The sequence below is a fragment of the Felis catus genome, chromosome A2, assembly GCF_018350175.1.
Source record: "Felis catus isolate Fca126 chromosome A2, F.catus_Fca126_mat1.0, whole genome shotgun sequence".
Taxonomy (NCBI): domain Eukaryota; kingdom Metazoa; phylum Chordata; class Mammalia; order Carnivora; family Felidae; genus Felis; species Felis catus.
In genome coordinates, this window is record NC_058369.1 from 2,275,376 (window position 1) to 2,298,804 (window position 23,429).

Here is a 23,429-nt window from a genome sequence, read left to right on the forward strand (position 1 = left end):
GCACTAAATGTTTTAATGTTAAGTTTAATCATTTTAACTAGGGCTGCCTGGGTAGTTCAGTCGGTTGAGCATCTTGACTCTTGATTTCGACTCAGGTCATGATCCCAGAGTCGTGGGATTGAGCCCCACTCAGGCTCTGCGCCGAGCGTGGAGCCTGCTTAGGATTCTCTGTCTCTCTCTGTCTCATTCTCTCTCTCTCTCTCTCTCTGTCCCTCTTCCCCACTCATGCTCTCTCTAAAATTAAATTAAAAACAATTTTAAGCAAAAAATTATGTGAAGTTGAAGGAACAAATAATCAATGTGCTATAGCCTGGGCACCCACGTTCATGAACAAACTGGGCAGCTACTCATATCTTGGGGTGCCCACCACCTGACTCATCACCCTTCAGCCACTGGATATAATCACTACCCTGAATCACGCCACTGCTCTTCATCAATTCTCCATCTATTATTTATGACTAAGCAGGGTTTGGTTTAATTCTGTCTCTTCTGGGGGCGCCTGGCTGGCTCAGTCATTAGAGCTGGCGACTCGTGATCTCAGGATCGTGGGTTCAGGCCTGATGTTGGGCATAGAGCTTATTTAAAAAAAAAAAAAAAATCAGTCCTGGCTGTTTTGGAATGTAGGTTTTATTATCGTTCAGGTCTGATGAGGCCAGCAGGTTAGGAGACGAAGGGCACTGAAAAGGCTGTCTGAGGCACAATTGACATAGGACATTGTATTACCTAAGATTTAATAGCCGTGAACCCTGAGAAACCATCACCACGCCGTCTGCTCACATCTGCCGCCACACAACGTCGTCATGGAAAGATAATCTGTTACTCACAGCCCCAGAAGAGAGGGCATGCCACTCTGTGCCACACAGGGCCACTCGGAGAAGAAACACCAAACACCATGAGGAGAGGGATAAAGGGGGAAATGTAGCCAAATGTTTATTGTGGTTCCATTGGGCGGAAATAGGCAGGCAGGGATGCAGGCTCGGGACAGGCTAGCTTGAGTGCAGCTACTCTGGGGTGTAGAGGCTACCCCTTCCTGCTTGGTACCCGGCCCTGGGGTGATTAGGGCAGGGGGACAGTGGTCTGAGAGTGAAAGCCCCATAGAGGAGGGGACTGGGAGGTGGACTCTGAATTGGCTGATTTGCATATAAAAGGTGTGCTGTGGGCAAGCTGTTTCCTGTCTCGAGCGATTGGCAGCCTCTGTGGGGCCGTCCCTCCAGGGTCAGTGAGGCCCCAGATGTGACAGCATCAGAATACAAAAAAGGGGCACCGGTCCCGATCTCATGGGTCATGAGTTGGAGCCCTGCATCAGGCTCTGCACTATCAGTGAGGAGCCTGCTCAGGATTCTCTCGCGCGCTCTTTTTCTGTCCCTTCCCCCTTCAAAGTAAATAAAGTTTTAGAAAACATAGAAAGCAAAAAGGCACCAATGATTGGTGAGGATGTGGAGAAATTGGGGGTTCTTGCGCACGGCTGGTGGGAACAAAAACAGTGCAGCCGCTTTGGAAATGTTTGGTGGTGCCTCAAAAAGTTAAACACAGGGGCGCCTGGGTGGCTCAGTCGGTTAAGCGTCCGACTTCGGCTCAGGTCACGATCTCACTGTCTGTGGGTTCAAGCCCCGCGTCGGGCTCTGTGCTGACTGCTCAGAGCCTGGAGCCTGTTTCAGATTCTGTGTATCCCTCTCTCTCTCTGCCCCTCCCCCGTTCATGCTCTGTCTCTCTCTGTCTCAAAAATAAAATAAAATGTTAAAAAAAAAATTTTTTTTTAATTAAAAAAAAAAGTTAAACATAAAATGACCATGTGACCCAGGAATTCCACTCATTGGTATATACCCACAGGACCTGGACCAGTGTTCAACACAGGACCAGTGTTCAAACAGATGCTTGCACATCTGTGTTAACTGCAGTGTAATCCACAAGCTGAAGATCAATGGAGGGACAAACGCATGGTCTCCCTCCACGCAGGCGCACGTCCACAGATGAACGTGTCCACCGCGCACGCGCACGTCCATCAGGTGCATCCACCGCGCACACGCACGTCCGCAGAGGAACGTGTCCACCGCGCACGCACACGTCCCTCAGCCGGAGCAGGAGCCCCGACGGGCCCCGAACACACAACGCTCAGAGAGGAAACCAGACACGAGAGGCCACAGGGGCTGTGAGTCCACGTGTGTGAAACGTCCAGAACAGGCCCATCCACGGACAGGAAGGGGTTTCGTGGGGGCCGGGAAGGGGGCAAAGGTGATGGCTGATGGGAACAGGGCTTCCTTTTGGTGTGACGGAATGTTCTGGAATTGATTGTGGCGATGGTTGTACGCACACCGTGTGAATGTGCTAGAAACTACACGTTGAGTGGGTGGGATACATGATATGTGATTTGTAGCTTAATAAAGCAGTTATTTAAGGAACAAAATGAGTCGGTGGTTCTCTCAGTGCAATGTGGATGTTTATATCCTAGGATGGTGTGGTGTCGGGCCCCAGATTAGGGCTCAATATTATGTTCTGCCTTCATGCGGTAAAATCGGGCCTTGAATGGCCTGAGCACAAGTCCCCCAACCCCCAACTCTGCTCCCACCGATAAAGGACTCCAAAGCCCCCCTCCGGGGGGCCGGCCATGGCTGTCACTTACCCCCCCCCCCCCAGCCTCGAAATCAGTCCAACAAGACAATCACGTCCTCCCCCAGGACCAGGACCACCACCGCCCCGCATCCCTGCAAAGCCTGCCTCCCGCAGCCCCTGTGCCTCACTCTGTCCCTGAGTGTAACCCCCGGAGTGGCCCTGCGTGCCCTGTGGTGTCCTCCCCCAGGCTGTGAGCCATCTGACTGATAAACCTCCTGGGGTCCCATCTGCTCAGTGTTGCGTGTCACGTGTTGGTTGTCCCCGTAACCTTGAGGTGGGGGTGCCTCACTCACCAATGGGTCAAAGGGAGATGATTAAAACAGATAGCGTCTCGGGGTGTCTAGGTGGCTCAGTCAGTTGAACATCTGACTCTATTTCAACTCAGGTCATGGGCTCAGGGTATGTGGGTTCGAGCCCCAGGTCTGGCTCTGCGCTGACAGGGTGCAGCCTGTTTGGAATTCTCTCTGCCCCTCCCCTCCCCGAAATAAATCAACGTTAAAAAAAAGAAAAGAGGGGCGCCTGGGTGGCGCAGTCGGTTAAGCGTCCGACTTCAGCCAGGTCACGATCTCGCCGTCCGTGAGTTTGAGCCCCGCATCAGGCTCTGGGCTGATGGCTCGGAGCCTGGAGGCTGTTTCCGATTCTGTGTCTCCCTCTCTCTCTGCCCCTCCCCCGTTCATGCTCTGTCTCTCTCTGTCCCAAAAATAAATTAAAAAACGTTGAAAAAATTTTAAAAAAAAAAAAAAGAAAAGAAAAAACAGATGGTGTCTCACATGGCAAGGTATGTGATGTCTGTTTATTCCCTTGGACCAGCTGACTCTGTCCACAAGAATGGATGAGACGATTCTTGGTCACCACGGTGCCCTCAGCACAGAGTGGATTCAATGCATGAGAGGGAGAGAAAGTGGAAAACATTGTGGGGCGCCTGGCGGCTCAGTCAGTTAAGTGGCTGACTCCAGCTCAGGTCATGATCTTGTGGTTTACGAGTTCCAGCCCCGTGTCAGGCTCTGTGCTGACAGCTCGGAGCCTGGAGCCTGCTTCGGATTCTGTGTCTCCTTGTCTCTCTTTGTCCCTCCCCTGCCTGTGCATGCTCTCTCTCAAAAATAAATAAACAGAAAAAAAAAAAAAAACAACAACAAACATGAATCTTGTCTTCCCTGGACGAAGGCCAAATTCTAAGCCATAAAGCATTTCCTAAAGTGACTGAAGATCACCAGAGGTTTGGTGAAGGATTTTTTTTTTCAACGTTTATTTATTTTTGGGACAGAGAGACACAGAGCATGAACGGGGGAGGGGCAGAGAGAGAGGGAGACACAGAATCAGAAACAGGCTCCAGGCTCCGAGCCATCAGCCCAGAGCCTGACGCGGGGCTCGAACCCACGGACCGCTAAGCCCCACGGACCGCGAGATCGTGACCTGGCTGAAGTCGGACGCTTAACCGACTGCGCCATCCAGGCGCCCCTGGTGAAGGATTTAACAATAGTTCTTCAAACTCACCAACCTGGTTTCTCAGACTGGTATCAACTAGTCCACAAGCGTGTTGGTGAGGGCCAGGCTGCACCCAGGATGAGGCAGGCCCACCAGACACTCCCCGAAATGGATTTAACTATTCGAACTCCTAAATTGGGCAAACGTTAGAACACTTGCTGGAAATCTCCAAGAAATGAAAGTAGCTTCTCCTAAGCCTGCTGATGGGAACAAAGCCCAGGCTTGCCCAGAACCTGCTCACGATTATTACGAGCAACTCCAAATTGTCATCAAAGGGAATTCTGCCCTTTCCGTAGACACCGAGGCCAGCCGGGTAGCGTTCAAATCTATGTTTATTAAGGAGCTCAACTGGTATCTTTTTCTTTAGTTAAAAGGACCTCAGTGGGAAACTGTGTCCACTGCAGATTTAGTTAATCTGCAAACCAGCTTGCTTGCGCCATAGATGAGTCATCTAAGAATGGTCATTTCTTAATTTTCAACTCCAAAACTCTAAACAAAATGAGTTATCTCCTAGTTTCTGCTGTTATCCTAGCATCTCCTATTCTGCTATTGCAAAGAGCCGAAGTCATTAAAAAAAAAAAAAAAAAAAAAAGGTCACAAATGTAAGCACTCAGCAAACCTGCGTCCTTCCAGCTGGCCTTTCCAGAGTCCTTCCAATTCCCAAGTCCTCTCTGGTAAGCAGCTCAGAGAAACCACTCTCCACCCTGGGAACGAATCTCTCTCTGTCCTTGTGAGCCCTGGAACTACACCCATGGTGCCCAGCCCCCTGCTGTAATGCAGCCCCCGCCTGGAAGGACTAAAATAGTTCCAATAGCAGGGGGCCTCTAAAATATCGCAACAGGTTCCTGTCTGTCAGCCTATTCCTTTTGTCTATGTACTTTGAGAGATACTCTCTTCTCTTTCCTTCCTCCTCCTCTACTCATGTATTAGGCTGAGATTTCTTAGAACAGGATCATGACAGATTTCTTTCCTCCAAAAGGGGGACATAATTCTAAAATTTGACAGTAGTGGGGCGCCTGGGTGGCGCAGTCGGTTAAGCATCTGACTTCAGCCAGGTCACGATCTCACGGTCCGTGAGTTCGAGCCCCGTGTCAGGCTCTGGGCGGATGGCTCGGAGCCTGGAGCCTGTTTCCGATTCTGTGTCTCCCTCTCTCTCTGCCCCTCCCCCATTCATGCTCTGTCTCTCTCTGTCCCAAAAATAAATAAAAACGTTGAAAAAAAAATTAAATAAATAAATAAACATTAAAAAAAATTAAAATTTGACACTAGCAATCAGATTAACCAGGGGCATGAAATGATCCTTGAACATCTTTTATCTACTTCATCTCTGACACACTAGAGTGGCATCTGGGGACACCGATCATTTGTCTCGACTGGATCACCTGCCATCCTCTTTCTGAGCAAAATCCTCAATTGATATTGGCAGAGGCCACAGTGTACCTGCCATGAAGATTCAATATAAATCCCTCAGAGCGCTGCCAGGAATTAATTCCCCTTAAATAAAGAAGCCCTTAAAGGCATCACGCCCATAAAAGATTACCAGCCTGAGGCTTATGATCCTATCATACCTGCACCCGTCCGTGTAATACCCCTCTTTTACCTGTGAGAAAATCCGGTGCCCAGATGACGGAGGACTGTCCAGGACACGGTGATCACTGGCACCTGCTGTTCCCAACTCCCACACGCTGACATCCCTTGCCACTGAGAGCAAATTCTCAAGGAAATGAAACCGCACAGCGCATTTTTCGTATCGCAGTTTGTGAGGATGAACGCAGTTATCTCTGCTTTCATTTGAAAGGAACAGAAACACACCAGGGCACTCACGCCCAGGGCGGCACAGGCTTTCTCGCTTTTCTTGAACCTCAAAAGCTGGTCTGGATGATGGAAAATTGTTGAAGGCTCTGCTCTCTGATGATATGTAGATGGTTTCGGTCTCTGCTCCCCTTCTCAGACCTCTTCCCAGGAAGCCCGAATCCACCTGTTACACCTTTTGGCCTTGAAAGGACAAAATGATCGATAGGTAGGGTGTCTGATCCGGGAATGAGCATGACACGTGGACCCACGTGAAACCCCTCGTGACTGCTGAGCACGGACACAGCACCTTCCGACTCCCCGTGCGAAGGGACAGGAAGTGCCTCTCACCGAGTTTCCATGGTTTACTGATGGTTCCTATTTACGCATTGAAAATGGTAGGGGCACCGGGGTGGCTCCGTTGGTTAAGCATCTGAGTTCAGCTCAGCTCAGGATCTCCCAGTTCATGAGTTCGAGCCCCGCCTTGGGTGAGCTCGAGCCCTGCTTCTCCCTCTCTCCCTCTTTCTCTGCCCCTCACTCACTCACTCACTTGCAAGCAAGCAATAGATAGATAGATCGATAGACAGGTAGATAGATAAAATGGCTCCCCTGTCCCAAATTTATTAGATGCCGTACTTGAACTGACTGCTCCGGCATCATGAAGGGTCCTGGTTCCAGATTTGACTCTCCGGAAGCCAACAGAAACCACCTCACTGACATTTCTAAAACACACACACAAAAACGAAACGCAGCTCAAGGAGACCAAGAGGCAAACGTCCGTCATAGTTCAAAGGGATGTTCTCCCAAATAATAACATGGAGAAATTGACCAGCGGTGCCCCCCAAATGGGCCCCAGAAATGCGAAAACATTATTCGAAATCTAATCACTGTGACTTCAATGAAGAGGGAGAACTTGGGGCACCTGGCGGGGGGCAGGGGGCTCAGTTGGTTAAGCGTCTGACTCTTCAGGTCACTGATCTCACGGTTCGTGAGTTCGAGCCCCACGTCGGGCTCTGCACTGACAGTATGGAGTCTGCTTGGGATTCTCTCTCCCCCTCTCCCTGCTCCTCCCCTGCTCATGCTCTGTCTCTCAAAATAAATAAATAAACTTAAAAATAAAAAAAAAAGGTAGGAGAAGAACTCTGGTTTGGACCAAAAACCAATCTGGCCCTACCAGACATGCAACAATATCCACTACTCACCATTGAACATGCAATAAACCACTGGCCCAAAACAACACGATATGTTCCATAACAAATACTAGTGGGGAAATATTAATAAAGCCACAGAAAGTGCCTGCTCCCTGGCTCCCCCCCCCCCCCCCCCCGCCACCGTCCAGCCCAGGGAAGCCTGCTTAGCACGAACGGATTTCACACAGCTCCCTCCCTCATGGACACGAATCCTCTCAGAGCCTGCACGCCCCACCGGAAGGCCAGCAACATCTCCATTTTGCAGATTGGAAACAAGCTCACAGAGATCCGGCTGTTGGCCGGGCCAGGGTGGCAAATGAACTCACGAATGGGGTTCCGGAACCGCCTCCCCAGAAAACTCCCTCCCCGTCTCAGACACCAGCCGGCTGGTGCCCGGGCCTTCGTCCGGCCGGCCTCTGTCTTGACCACGCGGCATGCCCCATCATGCGATGAGGTGGTGCCCACCAGCCGGCATCACCGGGACCGGGGGGGCTCACCAAGGTTCCAATCAGCAGCTGCCACCTGGCGAGGTCACAGCCGGCTCACTGCTGGGCTGATCGGCCCACGGCCCCTCTGGGAAGCGTGGTTTCTGGAGTCCTGCCTGAACCACTAACACCGATCAGCGGCCATCAGCCGGACACCAGCCTCGGCTCCTTCCCCATCCCAGGGAAGTAGGTTTAATGTGAAAGCCACTCCCCCTTGGAAACAGGGCACAGCCTTGGTAATGATTAGACACCACGGCGGAGCAGCGGTGACGAGGCCACGGGCGCGGGAGGGCTCGGTACATTTTCATAATAAGCCGATGCAATTAGTCGGTTTCCACCACCAAAACAAAATACCAGGGGCAGAGCAGCTGAAACAACCGACACGTCCCGTCACGGCTCTGGAGGCCGGGAATCTGAGGTCAAGGTGCGGGCAGGCCTGGTTTTCCGGAGGCTTCCCCCGGGGCTTGCAGTCACCCCTCTTGCCGTCTCTTCACGTGGTCCCCGTCTGTGCACGCGTGCCCGAGAGCCACGGCGTACCCTGATCTCTTTTTCTTACGAGGACACTGGCCAGACTGGATTACAGCCCACACCAACAGCCTCGCCTTAACCTTAATCACCTCCTCAAAGACCCTTTCTCCAAATAAGGCCGCTTTCTGAGGTCCCGGGGGTCACAGTTCAGCCAGTAAGTCCTGCAAAGGGGGAAACTATGATTTTGACTCAAGATGGGGGGTGGGGGTGGTGCTGGTAGGAGCGGCTGGCACAGCCCAGCAGGGACGTGTGAATCCAGGCTGTGCCTCCTGGGGCCTCAGGTGCTGCTGGGTGGGAAACTGGCAGGTAGATTTTCCCCATCTGAGAAATGGGTAGTCTCGGTCCTTTCTGGCAGCCGTAAGAGAATAAACAACAGACTCCGGGCTTGTACCCAACAGGCCTATCCCATGGTTCTGGGTGCTGGAAGTCCAAGATCAAGGCCCTGGTGGATTCGGTGTCTGGTGAGGGCCCAGTTCCTCGGTGCCCATCACATTGTGGCAGGAGGTGGGAGGGAGCCTTCCGGGGTCTCTCCTCAAGTGGTAATCCCACTCCTGGGGGCGCCAGCTCCTGACGCCATCACACGGGGGGTTAAGTTTCAACATAAGGGTGTGGGGAGACACAGACTTTCAGACCCCAGCAGATACTAAGCGTGGATTTAAAAGAATCAAAGCGATAGAGTTCATTTTTTTTTTTTTTTTTAATTTGAGGAGAAAAGAGAAGGCAATGGGGAAAAACGATGGAGTTTAAAGTTGTACCAATACTGCACTAAAGGACCAGAGAGTAGAATAAATCTCATCCCAGGGCGCCTGGCGGGGGGCTCAGTCGGTTAAGCATCCAACTTTGGCTCAGGTCATGATTCCATGGTTCGCGGGTTCAAGTCCTGCATGGGGCTCTGTGCTGACAGCTCGGAGCCTGGAGCCTGCTTCCGATTCTGTGTCTCCCCCTCTCTCTGCCCCTCCCCTGCATGCGTGCTCTCTCTCTCTCTCTCAAAAGTAAATATACGTACATACATACATAAATAGGGAAGTGAGTTTCTCTGAGTTCTGTGTAAATTAACGGAACGTAAGGAAGAGGCCGTGGCCCCAGCTGGTGTCTGAGGATTGCTTGGGCTTACGGGTGGGGGCCAGTGCCCCGCACACACGTGGGCACCGGGCCCAGGAACCCTCAATGAATGTGGAAATGTGGCCAGACGGGAGAACAAAGGGAAGAAGGGGGAGAACTCCGGCAAGACCAGGAGGCCCCCCCAGCCGCCCTCCCACAGCCGCCCCTGCCCTGCAGCCTCTGTTCCCCGAGACCTTCTCCTATCTCAGGTCTCGCTCGGGCCTGTTTGCAGTGAGGACGGTGGCTGCTGCCCAGTCCCTCCACGAGCAGGAGGCTTTGTCCCCCTCCTTCCCCAAAGGCTCGCCCTCCCCGTTTGTGCTGCTCTCCTCGGGTACCCCCCACCCACCCAGCGGCCATCACCTACTTCCTCCCTGGTCTTTGTCACATGCTCTCCTCTGCCCCCCCCCCCCCGACTCCCACCCTCAAACCTGCAACATCCAGGGTCCCAAAGTCCCGGACAGGGAGGACCCAGTGTTCTGTCCTCCAGGCATGTCCTCACTGCCCGACCTTGTCCCCAACTCCCAGGGGCCCTGCGCCACCCTGGCGTCACCCGCAGGGGTTTCTGCTGCACTGTGTGAAATGTGTCCCCCCAAAAAGATCTGTTTGACTCCTAACCCTCCGGTACCTGAGCCTGTGACCTTACTTGGAAACAGGGTCTCTGCACACTTGACCAGTTAGGACGAGATCATACTGGAGAGTAAGCGGCTGGGGTCCTCACAGACGGGAAAACGAGAAAGGGACGCACGGAGAGAAAGGCCAAGGCCTGAGGCAGCCGCAGCCGGCAGCAGGGGGGACGGGAGGACCCCTAGCGCCTGCAGAGGGAGCACGGCCCCGCCACACCCTGATCTCAGACCCAGATCCGGGACGGGCTCTGTCCCTCTGGTTCGGCACCGTGCGAGCCGGTGGCCCTTGCCCTCGGCCTTCACCCGTGCTCACCCCCGGTGGGTCTCAAACCCAAACCCTCGGCTGCCTCCGTTTCCCCTCCAGCTTGCCGACCCCTCCTGCTGGCACACACAGACCACAAGCGGCCCTGACCACTTCGGAGCGCCCCCCGGTGCGAGCCCCCCACCCCCACCCCCACCCAGCGGCTCCCCCAGGTCCGCGCGAGGGAGCGCTGACTTCGCTCACGTTAATGAAGCCTTCGGGTCTGGGTGGCCGACACCGCCCGGAGGGGAACCAGGCGGCCCGAAGACTGGAGAACGCGCCTGCGAAACCTGTACGCTCATAAAGAACGTGTCCTGGGGCGCCTGGGTGGCGCAGTCGGTTAAGCGTCCGACTTCAGCCAGGTCACGATCTCGCGGTCCGTGGGTTCGAGCCCCGCGTCGGGCTCTGGGCTGATGGCTCAGAGCCTGGAGCCTGTTTCAGATTCTGTGTCTCCCTCTCTCTCTGCCCCTCCCCCGTTCATGCTCTGTCTCTCTCTGTCCCAAAAATAAATTTTAAAAAAAAAATGTTGAAAAAAAAGAACGTGTCCTGAAAATGCACAAAGAATCTTTAAAGCTCAACAATAAAATAAGAGCCCAATTAAAAACGGGCCACGGATCCGAAGAGACTCCTCGCCAAAGGTGCAGAGATGGCAAGGAAGCACGCGGACGGATGCCCCCTTTCGCGTGCGGTCGGGGAGGCGAGCTAAAGCCGCACACGCCTGTTGGAACGCCCCCACCCGGGGACCCAGCAGCAGGTGTCGGGGACCCAGCAGCAGGAGCGCGCACTCACCCCTGGCGCTGTCGCAAACAGGCCACAGCCACACTCGCTCGAGTCCCGGGGCGGCTTCTCACAGAACCGACCATAGGCTCAGGGAGCTTCCGGAACACAAGGACCTGCGCGTGGATGCGTGTGGCAGCTTTATTCCTAATTGCCCAAACCGGGAACAATCAAGATGTCTTTCTGGAGGGAAATGGATTCGCAGAGCGTGGGGCAATCAGACAAGGGGACGTTATCCGGCACCACAGGGCAAGAAACTATCGCGCCGGGAAAGACATGGAGGAGTCTTTTTTTTTTTTTCTTTAATTTTTAAAAATGTTTATTTTTGAGAAAAAGACACGTACAGAGCGTGAGCAGGGGAGGGGCAGAGAGAGAGGGAGACACAGAGTCCCAAGCAGGCCCCCAGGTTCTGAGCTGTCGGCCCGGAGCCAGAGGCAGGGCTCCAACCGGGGAAGGTGAGATCACGACCTGAGCCAAAGTCCAATGCTTAACGGACTGAGCCCCCCAGGCAGCCCTTGTTTTATGTTTTTAATGTTTATTTATTTTGAGAGAGAGAAGCCCAAGCAGGCTGCACGCTACCGGTGCAGAGCCTGAGGCAGGGTTCGATCCCACCATCCTGGGATCATGACCTGAGCCACGATCAAGAATCGAATGCTGGGGGCGCCTGGGTGGCGCAGTCGGTTAAGCGTCCGACTTCAGCCAGGTCACGATCTCGCGGTCCGTGGGTTCGAGCCCCGCGTCGGGCTCTGGGCTGATGGCTCGGAGCCTGGAGCCTGTTTCCGATTCTGTGTCTCCCTCTCTCTCTGCCCCTCCCCCGTTCATGCTCTGTCTCTCTCTGTCCCAAAAATAAATAAATGGTGAAAAAAAAAATTAGAAAAAAAAAAAAAAAGAATCGAATGCTGAACTGCCTGAGCCACCCAGCCCCCACCCCCGGGTAGATTTTAATTTTTTAGAAGTGGTTTTAGATTTATAGAAAATTTGAGCAGAAAGTAGTTTTCCCATATGCCCTACCCGGCCTTTCTTCTATTTATTAACATCTTGCATCCTTGGAACGTTTGTTACAGGGGATGAGCCAATATTGGTAGATTATTAATTAGAGTCCACAGTTGGCATTAGGGTTGATATTAGTGCTGTATGTACTCCATGGGTCTGGACAGATGTATAATCGCATGTGTCCGTCCTTGTGTCAGAGTAGTTTCACTGCCCCCCCCATCCCTGTCTCCCCCTGCTCGTGCATCCCCTCCTTCCCACGAACCCCCACAACCACCCATCTGTGTACTGTCCACAGCTTTGCCTTTTCCAGAACGTTGTAGAGTTGGAATTATGTAGGACTTGCCTTTTGGGCTGGCTTCTTTCACTGAGGGAGATGCATTCAAGATCCCTCCATGTCTGGGGGCCCCTGGGTCTTTCTGTCTCTCAAAAACAAATACACTTAAAAAAAAAATTTTTTTAATCTAAAAAAATACCACGAGATATCACTTCACAGCCACTAGGATGGTTAGAATCAAAAAGACAAGCAGGAACAGTATCGGCGATGATGTGGAGAATTCAGAATCCTCATTCACTGTTCGTGGGAGTGTGAAACAGTATAGCTGCTGTGGAAAAGTCTGGTAGTTACTCAAATGATTAAACATAGAGTTTCCGTATGACCCAGCAATTCTACTCCTAGGTATTGTTAACACACACACACACACACACACACACACACACACACAATTTATCTGAGTAAATTTTTTTAACGTTTACTTTTATTTATTTTGAGACAGAGAGTAAGCAGGGGAGGGGCAGAGAGAGGGAGACAGAATCCCAAGCAGACGCCACGCCGTCGGCACAGAGCCCGATGTGGAGCTCGAACTCACGAACCATAAGATCATGACCCAAGCCAAAATCAAGAATCAGACAACTAACCGACTGAGCCACCCAGGTGCCCGTCTGAGTACACTTTAAAGATCTTATTGGCTTGGGGCGCCTGGGTGGCTCAGTCGGTTAAGCAGCGACTTCGGCTCAGGTCATGATCCCGCGGTCCGTGAGTTCGAGCCCCGCGTCAGGCTCTGGGCTGATGGCTCGGAGCCTGGAGCCTGTTTCCGATTCTGTGTCTCCCTCTCTCTCTGCCCCTCCCCCGTTCATGCTCTGTCTCTCTCTGTCCCAAAAATAAAAATAAACGTTGAAAAAAAAAAATTAAAAAAAAAAAAAAAAAAAGAAGCCGGGGCGCCGTGGGGGCTCAGCTAGTTGGGCATCGGACTTCGGCTCAGGTCACCATCTCACAGTTCGTGGGTTCAAGCCCCGCGTCGGGCTCTGTGCTGACAGCCTGGAGCTTGCTGCCGATTCTGTGTCTCCCTGTCTCTCTGCTCCCCTGTTCATGCTCTCTCTCTCTCTCTCTCTCGAAAATAAACATTAAAAAAAAACTTTTTAAAATAAATAAACATTAAAAAAAAAAAAAAAGAAGCCTGGTGAATAATTTGAACAGCCATACAGGTGATGGCTGACTCAACGCTTCCAGGTGACCATGAACTTGAGAGTGATGGTGCTTTCAAGTATTGGCCAAACTGGGTAAAAACGGCTCTTCTCAGGCCCTGCAGGCCGCTCCAAGGACAATCGGGCAGTTTTTATCACAATTTGAAAGGTACACACTAATTGTCTCCTGGGGCTTAAGGAACACACATTTGTACGGGCAGAGACGGGACGATCCATACAAGCGATTGGAGGTTTCGGGGGCTTTCAAGGGGCTCAACCAAGTGGTTAGGGGATTGGTGTGGAAGGAGACCCACTTTTCAGTGTATAATTTTGGGGGGCCATACTTTGCCCCATTTTCTCAAGGAGAATACGCTCACACAGCTGCACAAGTCATGGAGGTGTCCCACAGGAACTGAAATTTGCAAACACGGAGCTCCCCGAAAGTGGAGTCGCCTCACTGGGCAGTTCCTCTCCTGGACGGCTCCCGCAGCTGCCCGCAGGATTCAGGAGCAAGGAAAGGCGGTGTGTATAAAAGTAAAAAACAACAACAACAACAAAACAGACTAAAACGCCACCAACAAAACAGTTCAATAAGTGCTGTATACACCAGGCAGGTCTAAGGAACTAATTTCAGCTTCGCATACAGCTGGTGCTCGACCAAGTGCGATTTTTGCCCTGCAGGGCGACACTGGCGATGCCTGGAGGCAATGTGGGTGTCAAAAGCAGGTCTATTACCCCCATCTGGTGGGTGGGGGCCAGGGAGGTCCTGAGTTTGAGAAACCTTGATGTATAATCCACACTAAATCTGAAAACTCGCGTTGAAGTTCTAGACGCAAGGCTGACAATGAACGTGCGCAGGACTCCATTATGGCAGCTTTTAAAATCACGCACAAAATATTTCCGTGTATTGTCTAAGGGCACAGACACACACGTTGAAAAACAAAACAAAACCCCATATAAACATGGACGACAAGGTTACATGTCAAATTAGAAACGGCTCCCTCTGGGGAGAGAGGATAGCTGTACTGTTTTTATTTTTTGTGTACTGTTTTTCTGTACAAATATTTGCAGCAAATACGGGTACCTGTTAAAATTACATATTACTTTTGTGCTTTTGTTTAAATTACTTCGTGAAAAAGGCAAACATACAAATGGTCTAACTGCTTCGTTGAGATCAAGGGAATAACATCTCTCCATGAAAATTCATCAGTCACAAAATAACGTTAACGTTAATAACGATACACGCCTGGTAAATGTCTACTCTATGCCAGGCACTCTTCTCCCATTGTTAGGAGCCAAGCTCCTAGGCCCTATGGAATGAGAGTTGGCGCAAAGAACCACACGGCACTCCGACGTCGGCAGAGAGTCTTTACTGGTGCACCAGGGCTCCCCAGTGTTGGAAAGCGGGAGAGCCCCGATAAACGGGGTCACAGGTCTTTTATGCTATTTTGAGTCTTATTTGCATACAGGCTGGTGGTAGGCTCTCTGCTCGGTGATGGTTAGGGTTGTGGGTAGTTTCGTCCCGGGGAAGCTTGGGAAATGAAGTTTCTTTTGGCTGATGCAACTTGGAGCCCGGGCTGCGAAGCGGCTAGGGACCTTTCGGTTAGGGTTGGGCGCGTAAGCAAGATTACTATGGTTGGGCGCGTAAGCAAGATTACAGAAGCGAGAGGAAAGCGGTTATCTATGTAGCAGCCTGTACAGCTCCCCCGGTGTCCAGATGTCTAACCGCAGAAATCCTGTTTGTTAACTAGTGGGAGTACAGGCTCTGCGAGTGAGGCGTTTACAAAGTTGAAGGTAGGGTGGGGGTGTTTTAGTAAGCTAGACCAGGGGTCTCTCATTCCCCCATTTTCTTTTGGCATCGAATGAAACCTTTCATTCAATTGTATCTGGCCTTTCTGCATCAAATTGTCTTAGTTGGTGGTACTGTTGGGTTAGAACCAAGGCCTGGATGACAGAGAGTCTTTCTCTTATGAACTGTACCAAGTGGTTAAGGATGCAGGGTCCGAACATCAGTATTAATAGTAGGAGTATTAAGGGGCCCATGAGGGAGGAGACTAAAGTGGTAAACCAGGGGGATTTGTTATACTACCCCTCAAACCAGCCTTGCTGAGATTCGAACAGCTTTTGCCTTTGTTTGAGTCTCTCCCTCAGCTTGGCCATGCTATCCCTTATTATCCCTGTGTGATCAGCATAGAAGCAGCACTCTTCTTTGAGGGCAGCACATAACCCGCCTTCTTGTAAGATCAACAGGTCAAGTCAAGGTGTAAACCTGATGTGGGTTCCCCTCTTTGACAATTTTAGCTCCAATTCCCGCCCCCAAGCTTGTGAGGACCCACAGAAAGACCATTCCCGCTGGGGGTTTCATTTTGGGTTCGTGCAGGGACAGGGTGGATTAGCAGTCAGACACGGGAGAGTCTTATCTTAAGAGGGTTCTCCGAACGGTGGAGCTTCCAGGTTTTGGGAGTTTCTGGTCCAGGGGTTTTTGGGGCTGCTTTGGCGTGCGATGCGTGAATCCAGGCGGCAATCCCGTCAACCTTTATGGCGGTGGGCGTGGTCAGCAGGACGATGTAAGGTCCCTTCCAACGAGGCTCCAATCCTTGAGAGCGGTGCCGCCGGACGTACACGGAGTCTCCTACCTGAAATGGGTGGCTAGTTTGTGGATGTCCTGGCCGATACAGTTCGGCCAGGGGTGTCCAGATTTGGGCCTGCACCGCTTGCAGCCCTTTTAGTCGGGCTTGTAAATCAGTCTTAGGATCGGAGGGGGAGAAGGAATTGAGCAAGGTTGACAAAGGGGGGGGGGTCCCCCATAAAGGATTTCATATGGGGTGAGCCCGAAACGGTTGGGTGTATTTCTGGCTCTTAACAAGGCCAGAGATAGGAGGCGTCTCCAATCTTTTAAGCCAGTCTCTAAGGTCAATTTAGTAAGGGTCTCTTTTATTGTTCTATTCATTCTTTTTACCTGTCCTGAGCTCTGGGGCCTATATGCACAGTGTAATTTCCAATTAATCCCCAGTGTCCTGGCGAGCCCCTGACTTACCTGGGAAACGAAGGCCGGCCCGTTATCTGACCCGATTACCTTGGGAAGTCCAAATCTGGGGAAGATTTCTTCTAAAATCTTCTTGGCTACCACGTGTGCCGTTTCTTGTCGGGTGGGGTAGGCTTCTACCCATCCTGAAAAGGTGTCTACAAACACTAATAGGTACTTATACCCCGCATAGTGAGGCTTTACTTCAGTAAAATCTATTTCCCAATAGACTCCTGGGCGGTTACCACGAGTCCGTTTTCCTTCCGGCACTCGGGTAGCCCCAGCGTTTACCTGTTGACAGACCTTACAGGCGGAGGTTACCTGTTCTATGAGGGTGCCTGCCTTAGGGATTAAGAAGTCAGTTTTTTCAATCAGTAACTTCAGCTTCTGATTACTTAAATGTGTCCAGGCGTGCATTTGTTGGATCATTGCCAGGGCTTCCTTTTGGGGAAGGACTATCTTTCCTTCTTTTTCCCAGTCTTTAGTGTCCTGATTCAGTACAGCCCCTATGGCCTTTGCCTCTTCCTGGTCATCTGGGGTGTAAGCATATTTGTTGGTCGTAAGATCGGTTTCTTCAAGTTTTGTGGTCAAGGTCAACGTTTCTGCCACAGCGACTTGCCTGGCTACTTGGTCTGCCTGTCTATTTCCTGTTGCAATTGGGCCTTGTCCTTTCTGATGCCCGGGGCAATGAATTATGGCTACTCTTCGAGGAAGAAAAAGGGCCTTTAATAATGCAATGATTTCAGCTTTGTTTTTAATTTCTTTTCCTTCTGAGGTTAGTAGGCCCCTTCTTTCATAAATACTCCCATGTGTATGAGCCGTTGCAAAGGCATATCGGCTATCTGTGTATATGTTAGCCTTTTTCCCTTCGGATAGCTCTAGGGCCTTGGTGAGCGCTATCAGCTCAGCCTTTTGTGCAGACGTGCCAGGAGGTAGTGATTGTGCCCATATGATGTGGTGGCCATCTATTACCGCTGCTCCCGCCCTCCGGGTACCTGAGTCGATGTAACTGCTCCCGTCCGTATACCAAGAGTGATCCGCATCTGGGAGCTCTTGATCTTTAAGATCTTCCCGTGTCCCATGGGTCTCAGCCAGTACTTGCCGGCAATCGTGTGCGCTCTGTTGGTCTTCCGGTGCCGGTAGCAACGTGGCAGGGTTCAAGGTAACCGGAGGTCCAAATTGGATGCGGTCTGTGTCCAGTAGGAGGGCCTGGTAGTGAGTTAGGCGTGCGTTGGTTATCCATCGGTCCGGTGGCTGCCGCACTACGGCCTCTAAAGCATGCGGGGTGATAACAGTTAGTGGCTGTCCAAGGGTTAATTTGGCAGAGTCCTTGACCAGCATAGCAGTGGCTGCCATGATACGAAGACATGGGGGCCACCCCGCTGCCACAGGGTCCAACTTTTTGGACAGGTATGCTACTGGTCTCTTCCAGGGCCCTAGTTTTTGGGTTAGAACTCCTTTGGCAATTCCTTGTTTCTCGTCTATGAAGAGGGTAAAGGGCTTGGAGGTGTCTGGCAACCCGAGAGCCGGGGCGGAAAGGAGGGCCTCTTTTAGGGCCTCAAAGGCTGACTGATGTTTTTCCTGCCAGGTGAAGGGTGCACTCTCTTTCGTGAGGGCATAGAGGGGGGCGGCTAGCTCAGCGAACCCAGGTATCCATAAGCGACAGAACCCAGCAGTTCCCAGGAATTCACGTACCTCTCTGGGGCTCTGGGGTGGCGGAATGCGAGCCACAGTTTCTATTCGCCCAGGGGTGAGCCATCTTTTCCCCTCACTCAGTATGTACCCCAGGTAGGTTACCTTGGTTAGGCAAATCTGGGCCTTCTTGGCGGATGCCCGGTATCCTTTTTCTCCTAATTCCCGGAGCAGATGTCTGGTACCTAGTATGCAGGCTTCTTTTGTGGGGGCGGCCAGAAGAAGGTCATCCACATATTGGAGTAGAGTTACTTCTGGATGTTGAGTCCGGAAGTCAGTTAGGTCCCTGTGAAGAGCCTCATCAAAGAGAGTGGGGGAGTTTTTAAACCCTTGGGGTAAGCGGGTCCAGGTTAATTGGCCTGAGATTCCTCTTTTAGGGTCCCTCCATTCGAAAGCAAACAGTTCCTGGCTCTGGGGGGCCAAGGGTAAGCAAAAGAATGCATCTTTTAGGTCCAGTACTGTGTACCAGGTACGGTCTGGGCTCAGGGTGCTGAGCAAGTTATAGGGATTGGGGACCGTAGGATGGATATCCATAGTCCTTTTGTTGACCTCCCTTAAGTCTTGGACAGGCCTGTAGTCCCGAGTACCAGGTTTTTTTCACTGGTAAGAGAGGGGTATTCCAAGGTGAGCGGCAAGGTCGCAGGACCCCAAGCTCTAGAAATCTGGTAATGTGTGGCTGAATGCCCATATGAGCCTCCTTGCTCATGGGATACTGCCTGATAGATACAGGCATTGCCGTGGGCTTTAGGTCAATTATGATTGGGGCCTGGCATTTGGCTCGACCAAGCCCTCCCGTTTCTGCCCAGGCCTGGGGAAAGTCCTGCAGCCAGGCTTCGAGGAGGTTAGTGGTGACCGGGGTTTCAAAAAGTCTGTGTTCGTCTTGTAAGGACACAGTTAAGACTTGGATAGGCTGGCCATCCCGGTTTAGCACTTGGGCCCCCGCTTTGGAGAAGTGGATCTGAACTCCAAGCTTGGTTAGGAGGTCTCGTCCTAAAAGGGGGTATGGGCATTCGGGTACTACCAGAAAAGAGTGTGTCACTGTCCCTTGCCCTAAATCAACCGTACGGTAGTTAGTCCATTTGTGAATTTTTCTTCCTGTCGCTCCTTGAACCCAAGAGGTACGAGAGGACAGAGGCCCGTTTGCCTTGGTTAGGACCGAGTGCTGAGCTCCTGTGTCCACCAGGAAGGTGGTGGGATGCCCCCCTACAGATAAAGTTAGCCGGGGCTCGGGGGGGGCTCCAGAGCCCTGACATCCCTACTCGCTCTCTTCGCCCAAGGTGAATACGGGGGTAGATTTCTTTGAGTCTCTAGGGCGCTTAGGGCAGTCTTTGATCCAGTGCCCGCGCTCTTTGCAATAGGCACATTGGTCTTTTTCTATTTTGGGCCGCCTCTTCGTTTCCCCTGACTTTCCTGTTCTATTTTCTGTCACTACAGCTGCCAGGATTTTTGTTAGATGTTTATCTCTCTTTCGATCTCTTCGTTCCTCCCGTGCTTCCTGCTCTTTTGCTAGCCTAGCCTCCTTTTCTTCTGGAGTTTCCCTCTTGTTATATACCTTTTCTGCCTCCCTAACTAGTTCCTGCAACCCATAGGTTTGAATCCCATCTAGCCGTTGGAGCTTTCCTTTTATATCAGATGCTGCCTGATCTATGAACGACATGGCCACGGTAGCCTTATGTTCTGGAGCCTCGGGGTTAAATGGAGTATACATCCGAAACCCCTCTAGAAGCCGTTCCATAAAGGCTGCGGGGCTTTCCTCTTTTCCTTGAATTATGGTCCTTACCTTGGCCAAATTGGTGGGCCGTTTCCCTGCCCCCTTGAGACCCGCCAACAGAGCCTGGCGATAGATTCGGAGACTCTCCCTACCTGGAGCCGTTTCATAGTCCCAGTCCGGGCGGGTGAGGGGAAACCCCTCATCTATTTCGTTGGGGAGCTGGGTTGGAAAGCCTCCAGGAGAACTTGTTGCCTTTCCTCTGTAGTCAAAAGGACCTGTAGGAGCTGCTGGCAGTCGTCCCAGGTGGGCTGGTGTGTGAGGAGGATAGATTCTATCAGTGAGGTTAGGGCCTGGGGTTCTTGGGAAAAGGAAGGGTTATGAGTTTTCCAGTTGTAAAGATCAGATGCAGAAAATGGCCAATACTGGATAGTCCGGTTGACAGTCCGGAGAGGAAACAGGGAAGATTGCCAAGTGGGAGGGCCGTTCGGGTCGTCTGATCGCCGGAGACGGAGGCGGGGGAAGAAATTGGGGAGGGGGAGGAGGAACTGGAGGCAGGAGGGGAAGTAGGGGCCACCGGGGTCAAGGCGGGGGCCAGGGGCGGATTATAGGGTGGAGGCTGTAAGAGGGGGTTGTGGGGCGGCGAGGACAAAGCGTCTAGGAGAAGAGGGTCCTTTTGGGACTTATCAGGAAGAACTGGTTTGGGCAGGTCTGAAGCTTGGGTTGAGGCACGGTCTTTTGAGGTTTTCAGGGGAAGAAGGGTAGATTGAGATAGGGGGCAGGAAGGGAGGAAGGGTTTCATCCATGCCGGAGGATTCCGAATGAGATCCTCCCAAGTGAGGATATAGGCTACTTGATCTGGATGACCTTGTGGTCTGGGATCCATTACCTTCGTCTTAACCTGTAATATAATAGAGAGGTCAAAAGTCCCGTCCCGGGGCCACCCTACGGATAGGGTGGGCCACTCTGATGAACAATAAGTTCGCCATCGACCTTTCCGAACCTCAAGGGAAAGATTGTGAGCTCTTGCTTGGACGTCCGAGAAATGAGTCAGAGTCAAAGTTAGAGGAGTAGTCAATGTCTGTCCCATGGCTGTGTCGTCCTGTCCTGTCCACGCGTCCACACCAGCACACTTACACACACATACACAAAGATGACTACAATGTCGACACAGACCAGACAACACAGACTAGACAACAACCAAGGAGCCGCGGCCAGTATTCAGATTCAGATGGCAGGGGAGGCCTGCCTACGGATTTGGGGAGTCTGACGAACTTGTCAGTTCTCCCCTACAAACACCACCGAGGCGTCCCTCGGGGCTGGGGTGTGAAGGTTCAGGACACGTCTGTCCTCCTTCAACACTCCTACTGAGGTGGCCGGCCGGCCTCAGAATTCACAGTTCAGAGACAAAACATAGAACACAATACCTGTGTGTAGACAAAGGCACAGAAGTCTGTCTTCAGTCAGTCCGTCAGTGGCCCGGGCCGGAGAGTCATCCACCGACGGGGCCGGGGTTCTCTTGCCTTCCCTCGGGTTCCCGGCCAACGCACCAAATGTTAGGAGCCAAGCTCCTAGGCCCTATGGAATGAGAGTTGGCGCAAAGAACCACACGGCACTCCGACGTCGGCAGAGAGTCTTTACTGGTGCACCAGGGCTCCCCAGTGTTGGAAAGCGGGAGAGCCCCGATAAACGGGGTCACAGGTCTTTTATGCTATTTTGAGTCTTATTTGCATACAGGCTGGTGGTAGGCTCTCTGCTCGGTGATGGTTAGGGTTGTGGGTAGTTTCGTCCCGGGGAAGCTTGGGAAATGAAGTTTCTTTTGGCTGATGCAACTTGGAGCCCGGGCTGCGAAGCGGCTAGGGACCTTTCGGTTAGGGTTGGGCGCGTAAGCAAGATTACTATGGTTGGGCGCGTAAGCAAGATTACAGAAGCGAGAGGAAAGCGGTTATCTATGTAGCAGCCTGTACAGCTCCCCCGGTGTCCAGATGTCTAACCGCAGAAATCCTGTTTGTTAACTAGTGGGAGTACAGGCTCTGCGAGTGAGGCGTTTACAAAGTTGAAGGTAGGGTGGGGGTGTTTTAGTAAGCTAGACCAGGGGTCTCTCACCATAAGCAGAGCATTTCAAGGCGGCACTATTAAACACGTGGGGCGAGCAGCATCACCGGCCTCCACCCACCCAATGCCATTAACAACCCCCTGTAGCCCAGTTGTGACGACCACAGTATCTCCCCACATTGTCAAGTGTCTCCTGGGGATAAACTAGTTCTTAAGGGTGGAAATCACTAGTCTCATGTGACCCTGTATTCGATCCTGGAGTGTTTTTGCCCAAGTCCACGGTCATAACCACTTGTCATTCTGCCACCTGCACGTCAGTGGTCTAAGCCTTTAATATTGAGAACGAGGACCAAGACGATGAGCGCGCGTTAACAATCCACACTTTACATAACAGTCATTACTTCCCCAAAATGCAGGTCCGGTTATGTCCTCTCATTTTACAGATGTGGAAACTGAGGCTCTGAAAGGCTCCGCCAATTGTGTAATATCCCCAGAGAACTGATTAAGGCTATGGGGCCAGGATTGCAGCCCAAGGCCGGCGCCCTGCTGGGCAGAAAGTCTCGGTGCACTGGACGTGACAGATACTAAAAATCAGCTCAGGAAGTAAGCACTTGCCCTGACATTCATCAGGCCCGGAGGACAGGGGCAGTAAAGCCAGCAGCAAAACTAACAGGAAGCATTTCCTCCCTGCAGCGTCAAGTGTCAAAACAAACCCCTTTTGAGCCATTCCCATTTTCTAACTCGCTGCAAGCTCTGTCCATTCGGTGAAGAAGAAAACATTCCTGTCTTGCCTGGAACATCTGACACTCGAGAATCAGGCTCCATGTCCAGCACCGGTGCGGAGGCTCGGATAAGGGGCTTCCGGACACAACCACCTCCCGCTTCTCCCATCTTTGCGGTTCCCAAGGAAACAGGACCGGGGTCCACCTCGCGTTCCAGGCGCGGCGCTGACCCCTTGCACGCGGCCCTGCTTTGTTCTGACCCCGTGGGAACCAGGCTGCATTTATGTTGCAACCACTCCCACCCACCTTGCGTGGGTTCGGCCCGGACCCCAAGGTCCAAAGGGTCGGAAGACCCCCCAGTCCAGACCTCGGAAGCCCAGCCCCGTCCCCGCGGCCTCCGCCCGTGCTGGGCCCCGCCCCCTGCCCCGGCACCGCCCCCCGCCTCTGCCCCGGCCGGGAGCACACGCAGTGTCCTGCAGTGGACACACAAAAAACCACGCCCAGAAAAGACTAGCATCCCGGGACAGGTACCGCCGCCGCCGCCCACGGCCGAATCATCGCTTCCGCTTCCGGGGCTGCCTGGAGCGGAAAAGGAGGCAAGCCTGGGGCTCGGGATTGGTGGAGTCTCGACGGTGGGAGGGGCTAGCCGCGTCCTCCAATCGGTGAGCAGAGAGGCACTAGTCTCCCCGCCCTTTGGAACGCGATTGGGCCCAGTCTCCGGATCCGCCCTGGGGCGGATCTGAAGTCACATGGTACTGTGGGCGTAGTTGAGACTGGATCCGCCCTGGGGCGTGGCTAGGGGCAGGAAGAGGCCCGGGGAGAGGCTGGGGGCGTGGCTGCCGAGCTCTCTCCCTGCGCCCCGTTACGTTAGCAACAAATGCT

General features: G+C 52.4%; 1 protein-coding gene across 1 annotated transcript; it reads right to left on the bottom strand.

The window, feature by feature from the left end:
- Positions 1-19,563: 19,563 nt before the first annotated feature.
- On the bottom strand, positions 19,564-20,375 carry LOC123381677 (the record flags this gene model as incomplete). The annotated part of the gene is given in 2 exon segments (XM_045043356.1): positions 19,564-20,003; positions 20,006-20,375. Coding segments are annotated over 2 exon segments (810 nt in total), but the record flags the coding sequence as incomplete, so codon positions are not given.
- Positions 20,376-23,429: the final 3,054 nt, after the last annotated feature.